Source organism: Rhipicephalus microplus, chromosome 2 (genome assembly GCF_043290135.1).
Source record: "Rhipicephalus microplus isolate Deutch F79 chromosome 2, USDA_Rmic, whole genome shotgun sequence".
Lineage (NCBI taxonomy): Eukaryota > Metazoa > Arthropoda > Arachnida > Ixodida > Ixodidae > Rhipicephalus > Rhipicephalus microplus.
The window spans coordinates 157,179,753-157,205,868 of NC_134701.1; the positions used below are offsets into that span (position 1 = coordinate 157,179,753).

Consider the following 26,116-nt stretch of genomic DNA (forward strand, 5'->3'; position numbering starts at 1 on the left):
AAGTCTGCGGCGATTTTCTGGATGCCTGTCGAAACGCCGCTGTGAGCCGTGACGTCGTATGGGGTGGGATGCGGAATGGATACAAATCTGCGGCTCCCTCCAACCCGTGAAGAGCCGGCCGCTTGTGACTAGCGATAGGGGCGATAACGTGCTCGGCCACGACGGCGGCAATACATCGCCTTTTTGCAGGCGACGCAAAGCGAAGGCCGCGAGAACCGAAGATAACGGTTCCTAACATCTATAGGCGGCCAGCCGTGCTAAAGCTTCGTCGGAAGTGGTGTTAATCTGGGACCATTCGCGATTTCGTGTGCGGGAGGAAAAAAAAAAGAAAAACGATGCTCGCTTTAACACCGGCAGTCCTTCGGAGGCTGGTGCACACCGGCGACTAGCAGTGACCGCGCGACCTTTTGCGACTGGTCGCAAACAGCTACAGCATTTCATCACCTCATCTCTTCATATGCAGCTCGAAATGTTGCACGCTGTTTTATATAGCTTGTGCAAGGCTAGCGAAGCTATCGAGCTATCGAGCAGCAAGAAATACTTCAATTATTTTACTACTCGTAACAGGGACGTAGCCAGCTATTTTTTTTCTTTTTGATGGTGTTAAGATACATTTATGCAAGTTCGTGCGTGTGCTTATTTGTCTGCGTATAGCTACACGCAAGCTGAATTGAAAAATTTCGCAGGGGGGCGGGCTACACGCTAAGCTCCACCCTCCTCTCCTTATCGACGCCCCTGACTCGTAATTTGATATTATTTTAAGACTGAATCCGCCACAGTGGATCAATGGCTAAGGTTCTCGGCTGCTGTCCGGAAGGTCACGGGTTCGATTCCGGCCATGGCGGTCGCATTTCGGTGGAGGCGAAACCGCAAGGTCGGTGTGCTGTGATGTCAGTGAATGTTTAAGAACACCAGATGGTCGACATTTCTGGAGCGTCTTTCACAATCATATCATGGTTTTAGGACGTAGAGTATTTAGTACTATTATTTTAGACGTCGTCCTCAATCTGAACCCTCTTTGTAAGTTTCCTGCAGAAACTGGAGGCTTACGAAAAGGTTCAGTTTAAATTGAGGACGATGCAGCGAGCGATGGAAAGGAAAATAATATGTGTAACTTTAAGAGACAGAAGAGAGCAGAGCGAGTCAGGGAACAAACCTGGATTAAGGATATCATACTTGAACTCAAGGAGAGAAAATTAACATGAGCAGGGCATGTAGCACGTAGACAGGATAACCGCTGGTCATTGAGGGTAACTAACTGGATTCCCATAAAATGCAAGTGGGTTAGGGGGAGACAGAAAGTTAGGTGGGCAGATGAAATTAAAAAGTTCGCAGCTATAACGTGGCTATGAAAAGCGCAGTCACAGTGAGATCAGAAAGAGCGGCCTTTTTAAACACTCTTTGGGTAACTGCTACTAGGACACTTTCAGGGTATCCACCACGCCATAAATCATCATTTTTATCTAGAATGGTTGGTTAGTTAGCCATTAAAGTCTTGGCGCAGCCACATTCATAATGAGGATGATGATGATGCCTCAAGTATGGCTCATACCTACTCAGGGGAATCGGCCGAGAATTGATTTGAAATGAGAATGAGACATTTTCAGTGTTGAATATCTATTTTTACCAACAGAATAAAGTACACTTAGAAAAAAAGAAAAAAAAACTGGCCCAAAATCTGAATGTTTCACTGCAAATGTCGTCGAAAGAGGATAGTCTTGCGTGTCGAGAGAGTGAACAGAACGTTTATTTGATGTTCTGCGCGAAAAAATCGGTGACTTCTATTCTGGAAGCGCGGCGTTAGAGAGTCTCGATACGTGCAGCAAAGACGAACGAGCGCATCGAGGCACGTTAGACACGAGCGCCATCTGACAGTTATCTTCGAAAACGAAGGAAGTCGTGAGCGCCCGCGGAGAAAGATGCGCGCCTGTCTCGAAGGCGATAAGGATTAGAACGCAAACCGACGGGCAGGTGCCACCACCGTGTCGTCTTAGCAAAGCGTTGGAAACACTTGCCTTTTTGGGCATGGCGTTGCGCTGTCAGCGCAGCGTGATAAACGCTACGGTCCTTAGACTTACTTGTGTGTGCCTTCTCTAGTATAAAGGCACACATGCAAAACATCGTTGTGTTGTTATGGTGCCTCAGATATGCGCAATAATTGCTTTTCAATTGACAATCCCGCAAGATGAACACTGAAACGTTATCAATGTTGGCGGGCGCTGCGGATAAGGTTGACCGTTTAAGGTATCGTTACCGTGGACAAACAGACAAAGGTACAGACTGACAAACAGACAAAAAGTTTGGTGTCGAAGGTCCCCAAAAAAGACTATCGTCTTTAAAAATACTCGCAGCATCCCACGAGCGCGGCTCTAACGTGGACGGAGAGTGGCTTTCCAGTATAGCGACAGAGCCCAAGATGGCATACCTTGGCGCAACTGCGATACCTAAAGGTAGCATATACAGTAACCTTAGCTCTGTGTGGAACCTTTCGCCACCTTGCGGGTTTCCATAGCACAGATTTACCGTATGCAGCGTCCGCTGTGCTTCGAGTTACCCTTCAGTACGCCCAGGAATACGCGTGACCACGTGTGCATCGATGACGAACGAAGTGATGAACGAAGATGTAAAGCGGGAGCTTCACAGTCTCGTTACTCCAACAGAGCCCGTGGGATCTGCTGAGACTTACTTTCTGAAGAACCTGAATGATTTTTTAATACTTATTATTTTTTGCACACTGCACACTTGTCTGCCAGACCATTACGGAAATAAGTCTAAGGACTCATTTCTTTGTTAGACACAATATTATTGAGAACAAAACAAGAAATGACGAAACAGGAAGAACAGGAGGAGAAGGGAGGAAGGAGGTAGGACCGAAAGGTTAGCCCTCAGTCCTTCTTGGAAAGAAAGGAAAGGCAATGATGTAAACTAACAGACAGTGACGTGAGGGGATATATAAGGAACGTTATTTGGAGTAATTGTAAAATAAATGAAAATAAAGAAAAGTGGATAAAAGATAACATGCCGTGGGCAGAGACCAAACCTGGGACCTTCGAATAACGCATCCGATGCTCTACCAACTGAGCTACCGGGGCGGCCATCTGCCGACTAGACTAGGCAGGCAATACTTGTACGGTAGTACCACTGACTACTGAACTAGATATTTCTACCATTCAGTCCCCCGCCGACCTCCTTGTTTGGCTATGAGCAATAAGTACGCACAAAGCATACCCCCGTCCCATGCTGCCACATATGCATACAATCCACCTGTGTGCGTATAGATGTTGCGAATGCCGGAGGGGGCGAGGGGGCAAGGGTCGACTTTTGAGCTATGGGCTAAAAGTTCGCAAAGAGCCTAAATTGAGTGCTGACGTGGTTCAAACGTTAAAACTTGTTTTCAGACCCCTGCGTATGAGCTGACGACAACTCGTCGACAGAGTTGGTTATATTCTTGTTGAGGATGGCGGACTTCACTCTGTTGCGTGTAACTGCCTGCTATCGGCCGATACCTTCTCTATAGGACCGCGACTTTAGTACCCGGGACACAATGCTATTGTGTGCCCTTGATAATCTCGGCTACATGTACGGCACTAGGAAAAATAAGATAAGCATGAACGTGACCGGGAACATGAGTCACGCAATAAAAAGCGGCGCAACAAACGTCGATATCGGTTAACCTTTGTCATCGCTCGTAACAATACCGTCAGCGATTTCAGTCATGGCGGTCCCATTTCAATGAAGGTGAAGTGCTCGGCGTTCATGTACCTAAATAAAGGTATACGTTAAACAAACCCACGTTGTCGAAACTGATCCGGAGCTCCCTAACTACGGTGATTTGGGCACTGTTGCGACCGGGGTTTGCAGGCACCGGAGGTCTGGGAAGGAGTTGTCGAGGCAGGAGGAAGAGAGACTTGATGAGGGTTTATTTACATTATATACAAAGTGAGCTCTCGTACATGACGAGCTCTTTCTTACATGGCGAGCTCTCGAATCTGGCGTTCCTCTACAAGGCGCTCCCTCGAATGAGCCGGGTGGCTCATTATAAAGGGTATGTTCTCCCCAGATCCCTAGATCAGCGAACACGTTCAGATGGTATTGTCCAATCACATATCACACACAACTGGCGAGGGGGACGAGCATGCACGGCCCACGTGATTGTCCAATATTGAGCCGTGATCAATGCAATCCAAGGTGGCGCCAGAGGGGCTCCTCCTCGTCGTGCGTGTGCCGCTGGTCGAGGGGTCCCAAGCCCCTGACAGCATACATAAAAGGGTCCACCGATCTGCTCGCCTAATTAGCGGAGTGACTTGTGGTGGCCGCCGCGGTCTCTTACAAGGAAAATGCTGTTTTTGCTGTCCTCTCTCGAACGGCTTACGGCGTCGTGGTGACACGACGTCTCACCTTCCAGCTAGGAAGGACAATGCCTGGCGGTCATAGGCAGCCGGCCGGTCGGCTACTTGCTTGAGGATCCGAAGAGCGCCGCTCCCTTGTTAGCTCTGGCGCCAGTCACAACAGCCCGTAACCCGCAACTCCCCCCTCTCCCCCTATTATTACAATATATTCAGGATATAGGCTTGCCTAGGTTATCACATTTGTGATTCATCTCAGGAGTTCCGCAAAACATTATTTTGGAAATATGCATAATGAAGAAACAACTTGCCTTATTGTCTGTCCGCCTTATTTTTCATTGTTGGGTTTGAACGTCCCAAAGCCGCGACGTGATTATGAGGAACTATAGGGCAGATCTGACACACTTATTTAGAGGGGCCGGTCACTTGAATTAAAGCTGGTGGAGAGGGGGGCTCTGACCATTTGCTGTAATACCTATCCCCACAAGGACACCATCACAGCATAAATAGTGGATATTCATCCCACTAATTTGTCCTAATCAGTGATAGACGTGGACGATAGGCACTGAAGGCAAGAGGGCGCTGTCACGGGCTCTTAAACGGGGTGTGTAAGCGCTTCTACCCTCTCCCTCCTCTGAATCAGCCACTGTGATGTACACCTTGGTGGAGGGCCCCAAAAATTTTGTCCCCCTGGTTCTTTAGCGCGTACCTAAATTGAAGTACATGGACCTCAACCATTTTCGTCTCCATCAAAATTGTGGCCGCCACGGCCTGGATTCGATAGCGCGCTTCCGCGGTCATCCGTCGAGCTGCCAAGGTGTTCACTTAAGGTGATGCTAAAGGAGTTCCTAAACAGTACTGACTCACTTACTCACTCACTCACTCACTTACTTGTGAATCAGGCAGTCACTCAGCCAGGTATTAAGTCTTCAAGAACTGGCTAACCTGTCCTTCCGCTTAATCTTTTCTCCTCCCCCTCCTCTCCCTCCTCCTCCTCCTTCTTCTTAAGTCTTCAAACACCCAGCCGCACTAAAATTGCACAATGGGGTGACATTAACGTATCTGTGTAATAGCTGCTCTCTAACTTTCTTCGAATAGGAACGTACGAAGGCTTTTTTTTTTTTTTTTGCAAAATAGCACCAAGAAATACATAAAGCAGCCGAGGTAGTCTTCTCGCTCCTCACCAACTAATCGCTGATAAGCAGCAACAAAGTAGGGACTACTAATCCACCTATTATGCGCAGTAAAATATTATGGTTCTTTGTCATCTCACTACCTCGAAAAAAGAAGAATCAATAAAAATAAAGACACAGGCCCCCAGCAACCACAGCCCGTATCTACAAAGCCGCTCACGCCTGGGATTCTCCATAATCCCCTGTGGCGGCAATTCACTATATGACTTTTTCCGCTTCGTGACGTACATGTAACTCAGCCTTGCGAAAGGCTACGAGCATATATAGCTTGGTTTTCACGCTCTTCAAGTTTTCATTAGGGCTTATTACTCTTAGTCACACTTGTACGTCCATATAATGAGGCAAAACGTTTGTCAGCGTGAACAGTAGTGGCACCTAAAGTCAGTCAGTAGTCAGCTAGTTGAGTGAGAGGGAAGGGTGAAATGCTACGTACAGATGGAATTGAATTGTCTAAAGCGCCCAGCCAGCTGCTTCAGCTGTGCTTTTCTACAGAAATACGGAAAGACCAACGCCTTAAAGCACGACAACGAACACAGTCCTACTGTCTTGGCGCTATAATTCAAACTTCAACGGAAGCTTGTAGCTGACGTGAGGTACCAGCTGCATGCGGTCAGGAACAGCGTTTACAACCACGCACTTCTCCGCTCTAAACAAGCGTGATTCAGTATGTACGCACTCACCACGTCATTTGCCACGTGACGCAATGGGAAATGTGCCGTCTCGAGTGACGTGCTGGCACTCTTTATCTGCGTCACTGGTAAATGGCTTGGTCGCTTAATAATGACTGCTGAAAGCTGTTTTTGCATCGAGCGAGTTTTCCAAGCCACCCAAGCCTACCCATCAGCACAGCACAGAAAGAGCAGAGCGGCCAAAAAATGTGGTAAAAACGTTTTATTTTTGTCTCGGCACATATTGTAGGCATCGTCGACGTCGCTGTTTACAGTCATCATGAAAGAAGCGACAATAATGGCTTACAAATGTCGGGGCAACCTTCGTCTCAATAAAAAGATAAAAGTATTGTAACTTAGTAAGAAGTGAGGGTGCCCGTCACATCAACACTTGCACTGTATAGTGACGGGAAAGGAGTGTTCACATACCTATAACATTACGGAACCATGTACGCATGACATGGAGACACAGGACGACCATTCACGCCTGCAGAATGCGATCCGTCTCCACGTAGCTCAGATTCTGAATGGCGGCGCCTGTCGTGATAGCGGCCGAGCTAAACTGACGGACCCATCACTTCGGCGAGTTCCAAAGGTGTTTTGTCTTATTAAGAGGGGCAACTAGACCGTTTGTTGTAGGAAACGACCACTCAATGTGTGTGATACATATGACACAGAAGGTGACGTAGCGCGCAACAAGGGGCTTGAATGGGGCGAGATTCACGGCGTCAAGTCGTTGTCACCGTCAGATTTCTCAAAACTTTCTTTGCTCGACCCCTAAAAAAAGAGAGAAGAAGGGCTTGTGGAATCACTGCAGAACGACTCACACGGTATCGAAAATTCTCGAACAGAAGGTATACAGCTGGAGCCAACGCATGGACAAGTTGTCTTGTCGCCTTCGAGGCTGAAAGTGGTACCTTCAAGAAGACAAGTGGTTCTGACGTAACGTACAAACGACAACAAAGCACTGAATCATTCACGTGGTCTCTTCAAAGTACGAAAGTAAAATGAAGATATCATAAAAAGGCTAGACCTAGACATTTTGAATTTACAGTAATTCCATGTGAATGGTCATCAGCATTTGTAGTAGTTACAAAAAGTCAACTAACTGAGCAACAGTTTTACAAGCAACGTGTGTGCACACACACATGCACAACTACCTACGTGGAGATCGACTAACATAGAGCTGTTTGACAACGTAAGTATTTTCAGAGTAAGTGACACGCTGTCACTTCTTGACAAAGACAAGCCCATTTGCCGAAACTTTGGCATCGACCAACACCCGTGTTCGAGTAAGTTCCACATGTTCAAACTTCCGTCTTCTCCGCAGCTTCGAAGGGCGTTATGGCACACAGTTCGATTCAAAAAGAAAAGCGTAGTCACAGTCTTCGAGTGTACGCTCGGAGGACAATGTCAGAGAGAGGCCGAGGAAAAGAGCGAGTAAGAGTCGTGAGGACGCAGCCGGGTCACCTCGATGTGTTCGTCCATGTGGTAGACCAGAGGAAACACGTCCACGGTGACGATCACACGCCGAAACTCGTGCGCGAACGTCAGGAAGAAGGCGAGAAATAGAGACACCAGAAACCACTCTCCCACGGAGCTGATGAGCAGCTCTCGGAAACCCTGCAGGGAAAACAACAGCGGACGCTACAGTTCATGTAAAAATAGCAAGTTGGGAACTTTTTAAGCAAGCTACGGCACTCAGTACTCGCATATTGAGGCGAGACAATTTGTGGCTAAGTATGAACATACCTTCGTTTCGAATGCCCTCAGTTCAGACCATATCGGTGTAACTTCGACTCAGATACCTACACTATCTTTAGGGACATTATCTTAAGAGACTGAATTAGTCCCGACATGACGTGCTTATCTCGAACACTTACCCATATCAGTCGTTATACTAGAAAAAAATCGATGTCGCGCATGAATCCGTAAATACCGTACATGGTCGCTAACAGCAATGAGATGTATATACAGTCGTGCACGATTCTCAAAGTGCCAGTAAACAACCCCGAGGTCCATAAATTGCTATAAAAAGAAATATGTGCACATTTGCGTTTTGAACCCTTTCCAGCAAGAGTTTCACAAATACGTGCTATATTAATGAAGTTTCAGGGGTTAGAACATCGGTTATACAGCTGGTTTCTCCCTCACATGGCGGGGAAAGCGCAGCCCATCGTCAAGACTGGTTTAGACCAATCAACGAGCATCGTGCTACGTCAAGTCATTGATCGGCGACTTTGCGTCACTGCCATTGAAAGGAGGATTGGTCAGACATATACAGGAAAGGAGCACGGGAACTGTTTTCGAAGGGTCTGCGTGGGCAGAACACTGTAATATCCGGAAAACGTGATCACCGTGGTCTTCTCTACGAATTGCCGAGCTTCATTGGGGGAGGGGGGTGAAAAAAATGTCCCAGCCTGTTGACTGGCCCTTTCAGAAGTCTGGAAGGCTCCGCCCATACGACCAAAGGATGGCAGCCGATCGTTTTTGGTATTAGAGTACCGCTCAACCCAAGAGCTCTCCGAAGGCACGGTCACCATCCGCCTGGTTCATGAAGTCAGTCTGAAGCACGCCCGTTGGTTCCGGCTTGAGTGCATCTGCTTTCGCGGAGGAATTGCTGCAGACATTTGAAGTTGTGTCCCACTATAGGTTTATGTCGTCTCAATAACGTATGCCATGCATAGTGCCTAAGCATTTGCTCGAAGAGAAGGGGGGGGGGGGGGGGTCTACTTTTGCTAAAGAATATTCCAGAACTGGCATTTGTTCAATGGGGAGATCAAATTTTGCTGAAAGAAGATTCTAGACCTATTTGGCTGTGAGCATTTATGTACAGCCAGCGTCAAAAGTTTATGGACCATGAGGCCCATACTCTCGAATTCCCGTTGCTTCGGCGGGCTGCGGGAATTCCTGTACACGGAGCATGGTTACCACGGGGTACTAATACTCTGCATGGGCCGGCAAAAAAGTTCGTGCTCGTTCACACTCACTCAAAGAATATATTTTGTTCTGAGGACTCCGGCTTGCCGAATTTTTTTTTAACGGGCCTTATTCGCACTCAGACGCATTAATCTTTTTCTCAAGAAGTCTCACACAGACTCCATTTCATGGCTTCATTTGAGTGAATGAGCCTGGATGAGTCGACTAATGAGCCTATTGGCGTAAAATGAGCTTTTTTGGTTGTGATGTCAATTATCTTTAACGCCTATATCTCACAGTGTTCTACGAAACGCCATTTCATATTATTCCTTGAAGTACGAGCTATCTGTGACTTCAATTCAGTAAGGACATGTTTTTCCCTATAAAGTACGCGACTCACACGAGGTATTTTCATCAAGAACTATCCGTGAAGCTGTTTGCGCGGGGTGTTCACCACACTCCTTAACTCACACTGCTTAATAGATATTGGCACGGCGCATGAATACAAGTGTTCTAATATATGTGTGAAGGAGTTCTAGCGCAAACGTAAACCAATGTAGGGCTTATCGTGATACTGCAGGTGAGTACATAGGATCAAAGTCGGCAACGAAAGCCGGTGCTCGCTCGGATTCACTCAAGAAATATATTTTGCACGTATGGTTAGATGTGACTCTGACTCACCAATAAATTTCCTCAACTTGACTCGCTCGGAGTCAGGACTCACGGCCAGATCTGAGTCTGAGTCTAACGTGTGAGCTTGCCGACCTACGGTATTTTGTGAACAAAACACGTCTAAACTGGTTGAAGCCCTCCGCCAGAATACTTGATAGATATGTACGGAGAAAAAAATTATCATTTCTCAGCAAACCGATGTCCATCGCTTCTTTAACAAGACCAAATGAAAGGTGTCGTCACCAAAGCTGAAGCCACGTGCTCAGGTATGTCAACAAGTGCAGTTTATATCGCAGTGTCCAAGCACAGCCTCCGAAACCGAACCCGAGAAAACACATGCCGATGATGCTACTGGCCTCAGCGTTACAACAAAGTCAGATGACAGCACTTATTTCAATGTAAAGGAATATCACTAACCGCTTTGAGGAAAAACGAAACGAAATAAGAGGGCAGAAGTTCATGGGGTGAAACGTGGGTGAAGCAAGCACAAGACCGGGTTAACATGTGAAACACGGGAGATGCCTTAGTACGCATTGTCATAGTCAGGCCGATGATAATGATGATGAATATGATTATGATGATGACGATGCAACGTACCGGGTCTCCAGGCTCCCTCAAGTGTTTCGGCTTGTCATTAAGCCCTTCGACCCATAGGTTTTCCCCGATGTATTGGTAGCACGCGGCTAGAGTAAGTGAACAAATTCTGTTAAGGATGTTACATTCCACTGTGGCAATATCATCAAGCTCTGTCACTCCTTTGCAGACTTCAATATCTGAACACATGACATAAGGCAGGCTGCAATACAGCTGGTTATACTAATGCGTAGTAAAAATGTTTCGACTGGCGATTTCGCCATAAATACTTACGACTATTCGACGTACAAACGCAACACCAAGTCTACAAAAACATAAATAAAATATTAAAAACGCATGCAGTATAATCCAGAGAAAATCAGGAAAATCGGTCAATGTGCACATTGAAGGTAATGTAAATGTTCAACAAAAAACATTAATATAGTTCAAAACACACAAATCTCTCTTCTATGAAGCCCTTTCATAAGACACACACACACACAAACACGCACACGCACGCACGCACGCACACACACTACAGTTTCATGCCGCACTCACTAGGTTTTACTCATGTTATTTTTTTAACTAATTGGCTTTTTCAAAAAAAAAATAAAGATTTGGGAAGTTTCCTCTCTTCATTTATGTTAGATTGGCTTGAGCCCGTTATACCTCCTGGTGGTACGGACTATCCCCCTTTTTCCTTTTATTTATTTTCACATATAGGGGGCGGAAACACACACACACACACACACACACACACACACACACACACACACACACACACACACACACACACACACACACACACACACACACACACACACACACACACACACACACACACACACACACACAGGAGGGCAGGCGTCGCAATCCCGCGCCTAAATTTCCCCCTGCCCCATTGACCCCCTATACCCGAAGAGAGCAAACGGTCAAAATACATCGCAAAGGTCCCTCCCCCCCCCCCCCTTCCGCACTTGTCATAAATGGCGTCATTAAACAAAATCCTGGCACTGCACTTATGAATGAAGCGTGGCTTACAAACTAAGTAAATTGCTGTCTATAAGAGCATCTCAATCCTGAAGAATCAAACAAACGGAGCTGCAGAATGAAAAGGCAACAATGAGGAACCAAACACTATAACAATCCTGGGCTGCATTGCCGGCACATAAAAGGATACTGAATATAACGGCGAAAACAGACGCCGTCGTGAGGGAGAACCTCAGCCACACCATGCTCTTAGCATTGTACTCGGGGCAGAGGCAGCACGTGAGCCCGGTTTCGATCGTCATGTACAAGACCGCCGCGAGAAACATGGTGTACGCGCCAGCGTTGTGGATCGTCCGGCTCGTCAACACCTGCGCAAGATATATAGAAACGAAGAGAGAGCGTCACACGAAAGAAGGCACATAGGACTCTATGAAAGCACGCGCATCACTCTGGTTCACCAACTCTTCGATCAGCGAGAAATGAAGCGTTGATTATTCACTCATATGAGCAGTTTGCTAACGAGCAAAATGTCCATGTGTTCATTTTATAGCAGAGCTTCTGTGGTGGAAGTTTGCCGTGTGTCGTAAATAGAATATCATCATCATTATGAACTGGCCCGCGCTCGGTTACAGCCAAAGCAACAGATGCGTTAACAGGAAAAGCTGCAAAATGCTGCCCTTTGTGTTTGATGGCCACCCGCGCGTTCTCTTGTTGAATTTTGGTGTAGCAGTGTGGTGAATGGTAGCTGTCCAGTTGCTGCGCTATGCATACGCGTTATGGGAGTTACGCCGCAAAACTGTTACGTCGAGGAGTGCAAAAGATAAAAGGCGAGATAACCACTACAGGGAAAGAAAGAAAAAGATAGGAAAAAAGAACGAAAAAGATAAAGAAATAGAAGAAAAATAAAAAAAGACAAGAAGGCAGAGACACAAATACACATAGAGAGGAGAAGCTAGAAATACAGAGGCTAAAAACAATAAAAACGCGAGCAAGCGTAGCTATGGAAACTATAGTATAGATTGTATAGCATAGTATAGTGTAGTGATGGATCAGAAAGGCGAGATGGTAAACGTCTAGCCAAGCCACCAGTGTCAGGTAGGTGCACACTCTGCTGTAGCCCAACCTTGCGCGACCTAGTGATCTGCGCCGATTGTCTCTTACTATATCCTTGTTCTTCTTAATTATTTGTGCATTCAGCATGTCTTAACACATGCTTTTTTCTTGTTTTCTTGGGGCGTAAATCATGAACCACATTGCTTAGCGTCTTGTCGTCGCCTCTCCGTCGCTCCGGTTATATTTACAAAATAAATTGATCCTGCGAGATATGTTTCGAAACGACAGCGTTAAAGAGCTCACTCTGCAGAAACTCCAACGTCGGCGTCCTTGGTTGAGAGAGCAAAATAATAATCTTCCCCGTGATAGAAAACTGAGACAGATGCAAATAAAATAAATAATAAAAAATTCCAGGAGCGTGTATAGTAATCGAACCAGGGCCATTTGCGTGGAAAGCAGGCGTTCTACCACACAGCTGCGCGTATACTTGTAAATATAGCGAAAATAACTTCCTCCGGTAGAAAATGAAGTGAAAATCACTTTCATATTTTACAAACGCACGTGTGCGTTTTGTATACAGGTAACCGAGTGCGTTTGGCGGGGGGGGGGGGGGGGGGGGGGGCAGGAGGGGAGCTAGTTGGTGTGTTTAGAGACAGTAGTTAACAATGACATTAAAACAGTGAGAAAGTGCGCGGTTGACGAAACACAAGCAGAAGTAGTACACCAGCCTAGTGTTCCGTCAACCGCGCACTTTCTCACAGTTTTCCTGTATACGGGCTTCAGAATCAAACATGTAATGTTGCAGTAATATTGCTCGGTACACACGTGGGTGTCGGAGCATTCGGTGTCGGGACATGTGATTGTCATAACGACTTTGTGGTTCAAAGCCGGTCATAGCATTACAAAAGGCACACCCGTTACTGCACGCAGTGGGTGCATAGGAATTTCGAAAATATATTCACGTGCACAATCGCTCGTGGTTTAAAGCATGTTACCCATTACATCGAATACAGAGTTATACGAAAGCTTGATTGGCACAAGCCACTACCATATTTACCGATTGCATTGTAGTAATGCACAATTTAAAATCCTAGACTAGTATTATACAATAAAAAGTATAGATTAAGTGGTGTAATTACGCACTAGGGACAAGCTATCGCTGTCGCGTTCAATTCTTGAAGGCGGACTTTAAGGATTCCCACCCTCTCATTTTTTTCCTACATGTTGATTACATTTCTATTAGATCTTATTGCTACCAAGAGTGCCATAGCTGTGGTATCACGATGGTAACTTTCGTTTTTTTATATAATTATCCTTGTATCACAGACATCGCGGACATCAATTATCCTTGCGTCAGAGACGCTATACGGCTTGCGTTCAAGACTTGTAGCTACGAGGCGGCGGCATGCCTAATCGTACTGCACCTGAATATTTTGCCCAAATAATAGTCATTCAAACGATAAAACAAGGTGAATATAATTCTGAAGCAAATAGGGTGGCATATATTCAAAGAAAGGGAAATTACTGCGCGTTCATGTGGCTCCGGAATCACGTCCTTGAGACTATCGCTGCGTCATGTGTATTCATGGTCACAGACGCGTTTTTTTTTCCCCTGTCACATGAAAATTCGTAATACCATGCCTCTAGTATATAGAACACTTCGCAACCCAAAAAGTTTTTTAAACCTCCTTGATCGCGACCATGACCTTCCTTTCCTTCCATATCCCCTGTCTGGACGCTATGTCCAAGATGCTTACGGGATATGCGGAGACGACGAGGTTCCCAAAGACGGCGAGGAGTCCCGCCATGAGAGCGGCCACGTTCAGGACGTCGACGCTCCACCGGCAACAGCGGTTCAGGTTGCGAATCACCACGTACCGTACCAGCATCGTGGCGCACGCTAAGGAGAAAAAGCAGGGGGGTGGGTTAATTTTCACATCTCTGCTACATAGCCCCGCCGCGGTGGTCTAGTGGCTAAGGTACTCGGCTGCTGACCCGCAGGGCGCGGGTTCGAATCCCGGCTGCGGCGGCTGCATTTCCGATGGAGGCGGAAATGTTGTAGGCCCGTGTGCTCAGATTTGGGTGCACGTTAAAGAACCCCAGGTGGTCTAAATTTCCGGAGCCCTCCACTACGGCGTCTCTCATAATCATATAGTGGTTTTGGGACGTTAAACCCCACATATCAATCAATCTCTGCTACATATGCGTTAGGCAAAGAGAAGGTCTGACAGCAATCAGAGCTATAGCTGTCCTTGCATAAAGCGTTTGCGGCATGAAATGTTAATTATTGTGACCTCTTCATTGATGTAACTGTCTGCATAACTATCTACATGTTGTTCTTACAAAAGACAAACAGTATACGAAAAGCAAACACGTTAAGACTGTATTTTTTTCCTTGATCCTGTGATTATAATGTTCGCAAAGGGCCACCTAGCTACGTCAGCATGCGTCATGACCTATAGCGCTTTCTTTACTTTTCTTTGAGGGCGCTTGCATATCAGGTGTCATCTCGGGCGAGCTATTGTCGCACGCAATCATTAAAACCGAGGGGCAGACAAGGGAAAGCATAGAGGACACTGTACTGACCCATATATGTTTTGTTTAGCTTCATTGTGTGTCGGTTTCATTAGTTGTGCGTGATATGGAAAAGGAGCCCCTCGCACTATTCCCCTATATACTTTCGTACTGGTGTCGTATACACGCATGCATCTGTAGTTAATGTGCCCCGGTGTTAATCTAACGATGTATGCTCCTCACCCGCCACTTGTCACATGGTGGGCATAGTACTGCCTCGGCATCTGGATGAAAACGCACATATGTTTTAGGGGCGAAGCTCCTTAGGGCGTGGGCTGTGCGTCCCCTGTATGTAGCCACCTCTAGTTTAGTTCTTGCAGTGTTCACTAGATGGCGGTACCGTCCCCTGTATGTAGCCACCTCTAGTTTAGTTCTTGCAGTGTTCACTAGATGGCGGTACCATCTCCTGTATGTAGCCACCTCTCGTTTAGTTCTTGTAGTGTTTACTAGATGGTGGTACTTGTAGCTGATGATGAAAAGATGCAAGATGTTATAAACTAGAAAGCGGTACTTGTAGTTGATGAAAGACGCGAGATCTTATAAAATAGGAATGATGTCACATATGGCGCGTGTCATTGGTTGAAGGCAATCGTTCGAATTAGTGCGGCGACGTACGCTAGGGGGAGCGATGTAATAAAATCGAGTGGGCAAAATATACAGAGGATTCATGGTTTACCAGGTTTACTTCCGGAGCTTCGCCCACTCATCATCATTCACTTCGTGGATATGGCGGCACTTTTTTTTTTTTGTAGCGAGAGCTATAATGCCCGTATTCTCGCCTTTTCGCTGTGACTGGTGGCCGTATCACGAGCCGAGCCGTTGCATAGCAACCAGGAGGAGCCGTCATCGCATCGTACATTGTGGGACGGCCGGCTTGGCAGAATTCGAAGTGGTATTCGTTGGTAGATACGGAAAGCGAGTCGGAGAGACTGTAAAGAAGCCAGGCTTCGTCGTTGGAACGAAAGCTAGAGGAGACAGCGAGCCCAGGGGACGGAGGAAGAACAAGCCGATCGTCTCGAGAAGCGTAACCGTGCAGATAATGAAGATAAACAGAAGGATTAACCACGCCTCTCGCTACGCGCACCCATGGCATAATTGAGTTAAGCCACAACCAATTTCTTCATCAACCGAGCGCAACTTCGCTATAGTGTCCGCCACTTCCACGCATGATATACGGACGTGTTACCGGACATCGTACGAGCAGTTTGCAGGCAGTACGGGGGGGGGGGGGGGGGGTGGGGCTTCGTGGAGACTAATAGCGCGAAAATCAATTACGCGTAATCATATTTAGGTATACAATATTTTCTATGGTTCACATCTTAACAGCACTACCAAATTCACTGCATTTAAATGCGTTGCAGTCACTAGTTGGTGTGACAGTCAATTTTTGGAAGCTGAGCCACTTGACATTAGCTAATTGCTCTGCAAGTGAAAAATAACACGTTTGCTCAGGCCTTAGTGCAGAGCTACAAGTAATCGAATGACCGTATGTTACTTGCCCTTGTCACTCTTTCAGAAGTTAAGCGCGGCAAAGCTGTGCTGCTTCAAAACACTCCTTATGGGGAAATGACAATAACGTTCCTCGAAAACATGTCGACAGTAACTATAACCCGTTAATAAATGGTCAATAAATTTGTTATTGTTACATGTTGGTTGCCAAAAAAAACGCACGCTTTTATTACGGATACGTTATTTTTTTTACACGCGTTTGGCACACCTCCAGGACCATAAGACCATAAACTAACGAAATTACAATTTATTACGCTTGAACAAAGCGAATGACTATATCACTTTGTCCCTCAACTTGACAAGAGAATAAAAGCGACACAGACACAAAATTTACAAATAAATGGGCAACAACTTAGAATGAATTAAGTTGCCTGGATTGTGCTTAAGAAGCAGCGGGCAAGATCACGCACGGGACACTGGTCTCCGTGCAACAAGTGAAGCAACTACATCAAGACACGCTTTCGAATTTCAATGTATAGCTCACATTGATTTGTCTTTCATGCAAGCCTTTTAGGTGGCTTCACCAAGACTTCACGGAGGTTCACGTACGTGCAGCATCGTGTGTTGAAATTAGATACCTTTCAACAGTGTCTGTGTTGCTAACAGCAGCGCAATGTACACAGATAAAGTTGTTTTTTTTTTGTAGCTGCAGTTCGTCGCACCCAGTCGATCCTTGGTAAGTAGAAAACTTGTTAGGAGTCTCTCCGAAAATGTCGCGAACCCTTCCTGGGCTGACTTGAACCCCTCAGTGGCACCACACATCAGCCGGGCATTTCACATTACGCTGCTTTGAAACCACTTCTGGTAGTTAGCCTAACCAATAAATTTCTTCATGAAACAGCGTTTTTTTTTCTCTCTAAACATTATCTTGAACCTAAAGTATAAGAAATATGTTTCAGTCACCACTACCACAAAGCCCCTGCAAAACATCATGTTTACATTGACACTGCGTAGATACGACTTTTTGTTTTTTTGTTACATTAAGCTGCCACTTCGCCCACTTAGTCTTCAAGCAAAATATTTTTCTTTTACGAGTATCTCGCGAAAATGCAACCATTTGTATAATGTTTTGAGCACAGCAGCCCACATCTTCTGGGCATTTCACTCGACAGAACTCAGTGAGCACCGAACTAGCCCCCCCCCCCCAAAAAAAAAAAAAAATTCTTGTCGACAACCGCCACGTCCAGACACACGAGGCGTGTGGAGTAAGTGAAGCTGATACACCCTTTTCTACATGCCCATTCGCCACATTTTTTAAATACGATAGTCTTTCTTCGGGACCTTCGACGCAAAAATTTTTGGTCTGTCTGTCTATTTGTCCACCCTTAACGGTACCCTAAACGGCACCAGATGATACCCCAAATGACCGAGCCCATCCACAGCACCCACCAATATTTCTCAGGATTCAGCGCTCATACTTGTGCGATTGTCAATTAAAAAGCAATTATTGCGCATATCTGAGGCACCATGACACCACGTCCATATTCTCTAGTGTATTTTACTAGAAAAGGCATACATAGGTAATTCTAAGGACCATACCGTTTATCACGCTGCGCTGACCATGGAACGCTTGCCCGAAAAGGCAAGTGTTTCCAACGCTTTGCTAAGACGTCACGGTGGTGGCACCTACCCCTCGCCTTGCGTTCTACACCTTATCACCTTCGAGACGGGCACGCAGAGCGTGCGCGCTTCGTTTTTCTAGATAACTGCCAGATAGCACTCATGTCTCACGTGTGACGTGACCTGAAGCACTCGTTCGCCTCCGCAGCAAGCTCGAGGCACTCTAAAGGCGCGTTCACACTTGGCCTCGAAAAGAGCGAAACCAGCGAAACTATCCGGCAACTAACTCGTTTCGCCGCTAACCACACCATGCGGTCGGCGCGCCAAAATTGCTTCTAGACCAATTTTCCCGACATGCAAAACCGGATCCGGTTTCCGCTTCACAGCCTTGGCTGCGCTAGATCAAACCAAGTGACCTAACCAGCCGGCCGGAGGTTCAAAATAGCGGCACAGGCGTCGGCGGTGCCTCGCATCGGCTCAAATCGCAAACTACCCGTGCAGCACGACGAAGCTTGATGGCATAAACGAGGACGCGTTCATCGAGAGCTTGACTTGGATTACGATCGCCGAGAACTCTGGAAGTCACGGAGGAAGGAAAAAGGTAAGGAGAGGGCATGCACAGCCGGCGCAGGGCGTAAAAAATGTGGCGGAAATGACATCATGGCGGCCATATTCAGTAGGCACAATGGCGGCGTTGTTATGGTTACGTGTTGCGCAGTGAAGCTGGTCTAGCAGTGAGCGGCCGCGGCTGGCGGCGGAATGTGTGCCTCCCCAGGTCTCGTGCTGAGCCGTGGCGGACAATATCTGTGCTCTGCGCCGCGTTATTGGTTACGCAGTGTTCGTCTGGCTGTTACATTACTCTTAGCAACGTTTACAAATCTCTTTGTCCATCACGGGGTTTCAACAGTGCGTAGAACAAGTGCATATTCATGTGTCGTGCGGCGGATGACGCGGATGAAGTAGTTAGTGTTCAGCGAAATGGCGCTGGGCACCATGACGAAGCTGAATGACGACGAACGCCTTGCAGGTCAGTGACGGTTGAGCAGTGCTCCTGCTTGTGACAACGGACGACGCCGTTGAGCCCAGCAAGACGCCGTGAGGACCATGTGCACATACGTAGTTTCGTGTTGTGTGTGTACAGTAACAACTTGCATGTGCGTATTAAAACACCTTTTCTGTTCCGCTTGGTACACTCTCCACCAGCATTGCATGTAATCTCAACGTAACAGCAACCACGTTCAACTGTCACTAGCACCGTGCTCAAAGTCACCACGGTTGCAGAATGCTGACGCAGGTGAGTTTCACGCGGAACACGGACACAGTGGCAGGACGCTGCGTCAGTCGCGTGGCGGAATGCAACCGTAGAAGGCGCACGACCGATCGTGTTGTCTGTACAGTTGCTGAATTAATGACGTGAAAGCACTCGCCATTGTCAGTGCATCTAGCGCGCGTTCTCTCGTAGTTGCTTCGTTGTCAGCGAGCTGTTACTCTTTATTATTACTCGGACGAAGCGATTTCGCTGAAGGTGTCCCGCTGGCTCTGAGTGATGAGCCCAGTTCCATTAGTTTCGGATCGTCACGACACACGCGCTGCGCAGCCCACGTGCTTTCCGAGCCGGAGAGGGAGTCGCGCCTTCTGCTTCGCATTCATATGTAAACAAGAGAGGAGAATTTGCCTACTCAATATGGCCGACTTCCGGCTTCATCGCGGCTTCACAACGAGTGACGTCAGGGCCTCTCCTTACCTTTTCCTTCCTCCGTGTCTGGAAGTAGACGGTGCAGCGGCAGTGAGTCAGCATGCCCCAACATGTCTCGCTTTTGTGTACAGCTGGTTGAAACCACGCCACCGCTATCGGTGCGCTTGATCGTGTCGTTTCTGCTGGCGTAACTCCCGAAACATTTGGAAAGGTGTGAGCTGTTTGTTTCCTCTACTTTGTGCATTAACTATAATCTGAACTTTAGCTCTCCGAAAGCAGGCAAAATCGAAATGATTGTCAAGGTAGCAAGGCAGCGGTGGAGGGATTGGGCGGAACAAATGTGAACAACATCGACGTGCGCGGTCGTTATTTTCCGGCCGCTCTGGCGTTTTCGTTTTCTCTGCACTTCCCAAGTGTGAACACAGAGCACGTGGTTGGATCTAGCGCAGCCAAGGCTGTGAAGCGGAAACCAGATCTGGTTTCGCGTGGCGGGAAAATCGGTCTCGAAGTGATTCTGGCGCGCCGGCCATGCAGCGTGGTTTTCCGGCGGCTTGAGCGGCGAAATGAGCCAGTTTCCGGAGAGTTTCGCCGGATTTGCTTTCTTCAATGCCAGGTGTGAACGCGCATATAATGCAGCACCTCCAATATACCATTCGCCGATTTTCTTGCGCAGAACAACAAATAAACGTTTTGTTCACTCTCTCCAGACGCAAGACTATCGTCTTTTGACGACATTTGCAGTGAAACATGTAGATACGGGGCCATTTTTTTTAAAGTGCGGAGCACATTAAGGGGCCGGGCTGCCGCATGCTGTGATCATAAGCTGTTGCATCCACCACTCAGTAACAGCGTCCGCCACGCATTGCCTCCAACAGCGAATCTGTTCGCCCAACTTTCTTATATGCCTCGCTGTTAGTAAGACAGTCATAGGCCTCACCCACAACTTGTCTGCGTATCTGCAGAGCCCATATATTGACATGGGCGTCGCCTTGGAGCAGTCTGACTTGGAGCTGACTAAGCTGGAAGAGAAATATTTTCTCTGGGCCAAGACAGAGCGACGGAGTTCAGAGTGAAGTGAAAGAATCCAAGCTAAGTACGATTGTAGTTCTGCGGAAGAGTACTGCAAATGAGCCTTGTTCATTCCGTACATAGATAGCCTGAAAGCTTCACTCAAACGGCGCTTTGCAAACGATCGCGAAACACTGTAAAGTTCGCAATTTGTGCTGCCAAAAGCACGCTTCCAAAGGCGAATTGAAATCTGTGCGGCCGGCCTTCAATTTTTACCTGGAAGATATGACAACAGCTCATATCCTCACTCTAAATGGTGAATGGACCATCTCAAGAACAAAATGAGAAGCCATGCAAGAGGACAAATTTTCCCACTTTGCGATGGACGCTTGAGGGTAATGCTACAAATCCCGAACATTCACACACTCCGTAAGATATTGGCAACGCTCCCAGTCAATACAGCTGCTGCAGACCACAGGTTCTCGACACTGAGAAGAGTGAAAACATATTTGAAGTACCACGCGGCTGAGGAGCGGCTTGATGGTCTGGCCCTCTAATGTTCATTCACAATATAAAAGTCCGGGTCGAAGAAGTTATCCCTGTGTTTATGGAGAAACCACGACGCCTGAAAAATATTAGTGTGAACCACTGTCTTCGGCTAGCCTACACGTTTGTTTTTCTTTTGCATTGACCTTTACTATAAGGTAAAACAATTGGTAATACCATTCTTTTGCTTACTAAAATGAGTTAACCTTCTTCCGCTTTCGTGTAAGGGAAGCATACGTGTTTTACTTCTTTGTCGTCGAATAAAATTGTTTTCCTTAATATGTGTGTTCTCTGTTTAAAATTTCCTGCCATAACATGGCTCCCGCTTTCCGCTTTTCTGGCAGGCCTGTTGTTAAGACTGAGTGTGATAAATTCGGCAGAGAAAACATCCATTTGTAAATGCCAAGCTTTTCTTAGCAAACTTCTACGACTTTGAGCGTATCTATCTATCTATCTATCTATCTATCTATCTATCTATCTATCTATCTATCTATCTATCTATCTATCTATCTATCTATCTATCTATCTATCTATCTATCTATCAATCTAGCCGCCTACGATTTTTAGCTCCCCTGGGTGTTTCGATAATGGTATCGACACCAAACTGTATTTGACAAGTCATAACATATTTGACAACTCATAACATGAAAATCATGACATATATGGCATGAGTCTCATGATTTACATTTCATGGTCTTGCTGCTCTTGCGATAGTTTCATTCACATGACATGTTGCAAATCTGGTATGGTATGATATGACTGCATGGCGAATACTAGCGACAGACCCTAACATGAAAAAAAAATGGGGGACCCTTAAGCTTCGCCATTAAGAGTTGAACGAGATAGCGAAATCCGGCCTCTAGTGCACCCTTAAACCACTATGTGCATACTTATTCATATGTTTGCTTACATACACACGCACGCACACAAACACGCACACAGTAGATTGGACCTGCGCGCGCTATTATTGCCGAATGGGCTCGTTTTCTTCGCGGCACCTGTTAAACAAAATGCATTAAAGGGGCTCTCAAACCCTTTTTCAAGTAACCATGGAATGAATTTACTGGAATAGCTTATTGCCTCACGAATGCAACGCCGCAAAAATTTTAAGAATCCGTCCAGTGAGTGTAGAGTTACAAAAGTTTGTCGCACGCTGCAATTGCTTTATCTCTTCTGTCGTCCCGACGAAAGCGCTGGAAGCTAAGCAGGGAAGGGTGGCAGGGCCAAGAAACTACCATGCCTCGTGACCTTGAGCACTTTTCTTTTTCTTCGAATGTGCGACTTTTCAGTGCAATCGCGCGCAGGCGTGGACAAGTAGCGGCCTCCCGCGGCTATCTCGGTAGCTCTATTTTTCGGTCACAGACGCACAGGTAATTTTTCGCTCACAACCAGCGGGGTCAACGCCGGCGGCGGGTTTTCTGCGACACGAGCTCTCTAACCCTATCGCGTTAAAATTATGACATGCGTGTCGTGTAATAACTTGAGTTCATACCACACTCATGATGCGCTCGCTGCCGTTTCGCTTTGTTCGCATTTACGAAATGTGGTATAACGGGACGTGAATGGATGACGAAGGTATGTGACTGATGCAAACATGATAATCATGAGATGTGTGTCTTGTAAACACATAGCAACATACCACGCGCACGATGCGCTCGCAGCCGTTTCGCCAGCTGCACATTTACCAAATTTGGTATCACGGGACGAGAATGGATGACCAATGTAAATGACACGTCTACATGATGATCATGTTATGTGTGTCATGTAAAGCATGACTACATGCTACGCTCATAGCGGGCTCGTGGCCATCTCACTAGTACCGCATACACCAAATTTGGTGTTGCGTGACGGGAATGGACGACAAATGTAAATGACAGGTCCAAACATGATAATCACGATATGAGTGTCATGTAAAGCCTTACTACATGCTACACTCATAGCGCCCTCGCAGCCGTTTTGCTTGCTCAACTTATACCAAATTAGGTATTACGTGACCTGAATAGACGACGAATGTTAATGACACGTCCAAACTTGATAATCATGACATGGGTGTCATGTAAAACTTGACTACGTGCTACGCTCATAGCACGCTTGCTGCCGTTTCTCTAGCTCCACACATACCAAATTTGGTATCAAGTGACATGAATAGATGACGAAGGTTAATGACACGTCCAAACAATATAATCATGTCATGCGTGTCGTGTAAAACTCGACTACATGCTACTCGCATAGCAAGCTCACCGCCGTTTCGCTAGCTCCACATATACCAAATTTGGTATCAGGTGACCTGAATACATGACGATGGTAAATGATACGTCCGGAAATGATAATCAAGACATGAAAGCCATGTATAGCACAATTTACCTCCGCCTCGTAACGTTGTGCTGATTTTAAAGTGACATATGAACCTTCCTTATTCGTGTTTCGCATATCATCGATTCCCACCGTACGTAGGATCTGCCTTTTTTTTTCTGTCCTACATGCGTAAGTGGACGAACCGTTCCCTTGCATTCCCGCCCCTCTCCGTTTTTTTTTCTTTTTGTCATTCATTTTCTTGTTCCTGTCTCCCGAGATTATTTGTTCCTGGTCGAGATTATTCCGTACGAAAACATTGTTTCTTGTGCACACGCACTAGCTTTATGGCAGAGTCCAAATTTGCTTGTCCCCCTCCCCGCCCCCACAAAAATCACAGCATATCCACGGAGTGAATGATAATGAGTGGGGCGAAGCGTCCATAAGTTCGTCCGTGCGGCCATCCGTCCGTCAGTCAGTCAGTCCATCTGCCATGCGTGCACCCGTTCGTCTGTCTGTCGCTTCATCCGTCTATCCGTGCGTCCATCTGTCTGTCTGTCCGTCCATCTGTCCGTCTGTTCATGCGTCTGTCTGTCTGTCTGTCTCTCTGTCTGTCCGTCCATCCATGCGTCTGACTGTCCATCTGTTCGTCCGTCCGCGTCTGTCTGTACGACTGTTCATCCATTCGTCCATCCAGTGAATACTCCAAGTACCACGATCTCGCATCTTTTCATCATATACTCATCATATACAAGTACCGCCATCCAGCGGACATTCCAAAGACTAGTAAACGAGAGGTGGCTACTACTACTACTACTACTACTACTACTACTAACTACTACTACTAACTACTACTACTAACTACTACTAACTACTACTACTAACTACTACTACTAACTACTACTACTACTAACTACTACTACTAACTACTAACTACTAACTACTAACTACTACTACTACTACTACTACTACTACTACTACTACTACTACTACTACTACATATAACGCGGACGCACAATCCACGGCATAAGGAGTTTCACCCCTAAATATCCTGGCTACGTGCCTGGCTTCACTTCTTCATCAGCAGAGATAGAGAAGAGACGTAGGAAAAGAAAAGGCGCAGCATCTGACGGCTCAGTGCCATCACCGGCACCCACTTCACGGATGTATACGAGTGGATTTTGTAATATGCTGCCTACATTGAACTTGCTACCCCTCGCTTGTTGAATCGTTCGCAGCTGATATTTAAACAGCCGAATTCAAACCCCGATTTCCTTTATCTTGTAGTCGTTTGCTTAAAAGATAAAACGAAAATCTTGCTAATTTCAGCGGTATTTTTTTATTGAGAAACTAAAAAGTAAAGTCATTCCGGATAGGTATTCAAACTCTGATATATAGCCAGATCTCTGACGGAGGTTTTTCAGGGTGATACATTCTAAGTGTGCCCTTTTACATTCGACTCTGTGAACAGTGTAGTCCTAGATCTGCTCACCCAGTTCGCCACACACCTGCTCTGGCGCCACCACTCAGCTTGCGGAGAGAAATATTCTCACAAATGTCCACCACTCACACGAACGAGGCGAACGTAGGGAGAGACCAGTGTTACCAGAGCGACCAGACTATACATACTCGTATACTCTGGTGGCTACGAGTCGGTTACGCAGCTGCTGACAACGAAACCACCAGCGCGCTGCCGCTTTCTGCCAGGCCAAGTGCAACAATGTGGCCAAACACGCGCCAAATGTTTCGCTATAGTAGGTATTCGCTTCTCTTTCCGAAAGGCGGCGCCAGCGAGTGCGCCGCCATAGCCATGGTCAGTCAGCCATCCGGCATGTGACAGACAGCCTGATTTTTGGCGGCGCTGCACCTCACTAATTCCTTTTTTCTTAAAACAAATTGGCAGATCTCACGTACAGTGGGAATCGATGATGTGGGAAGCACGAATGAGAAATGTGGATATGTCACTTTAAAAGCAGCACAGCGTTACGAGGAGGTAAATGATGCCGTACATGAATTTCGTGTCGTGATTATGATGTTTGCATGTGTCGTTTACCTTCGTCATTTATTCACGTCAAGCGATACCAAATTTAGTATACGTGGAGCCAGCGAAACGGCCGCGAGCAAGCTATGAGCATGGTATGTTGTCATGTTCCTACATGACACGCGTGTCATGATTATCATGTTTGCACCAGTCATATATTTCATCACCCATTGACGCCACGTAACACCAAATTTGGTATATGCGCACCACACACTGGCCAGATGGAGCTGCGTTTTTCACACTGCCCCGTCTCAAAGTCTGACATTCGCCGTTAGGGGCACGCAGCAAATAGACGCGTGCTGGCATGCATCATATATCCCGGCCAGGTAGGTAGGTAGGTAATCAAATTTATTGATTCACGAAGGAATCATTTGAAGGGGGTTGTGGTAGGGGAAGTGGAATCAGGATGATGACGAGCCCTCGGGCCGCTCTAGGTGGCCGGACACTGCTGTGCTTCGGGGACCCTTCTGGCCCAG

At 46.6% G+C, this 26,116-nt stretch overlaps 1 protein-coding gene across 2 annotated transcripts in view; it reads right to left on the reverse strand.

Annotated features, from left to right (window-relative positions):
- Positions 1–6,415: 6,415 nt before the first annotated feature.
- LOC119170655 (DNA damage-regulated autophagy modulator protein 1) overlaps positions 6,416–26,116 on the reverse strand; it is a 34,177-nt gene continuing 14,476 nt past the window's right edge. Inside the window, exons 3-7 of one of the 2 annotated variants that reach the window (XM_075886952.1) lie at positions 14,172–14,314; positions 11,552–11,729; positions 10,396–10,481; positions 7,678–7,830; positions 6,416–6,984 (exon numbers count right to left, since the gene is read on the reverse strand). In XM_075886952.1, the coding sequence (XP_075743067.1) occupies positions 6,928–6,984; positions 7,678–7,830; positions 10,396–10,481; positions 11,552–11,729; positions 14,172–14,314 (617 nt within the window). In that variant the 3' untranslated portion in view covers positions 6,416–6,927. Of the gene's footprint in view, positions 7,831–10,395; positions 10,482–11,551; positions 11,730–14,171; positions 14,315–26,116 lie in introns of both variants that reach the window. The other variant, XM_037421879.2, reaches the window with a different exon arrangement.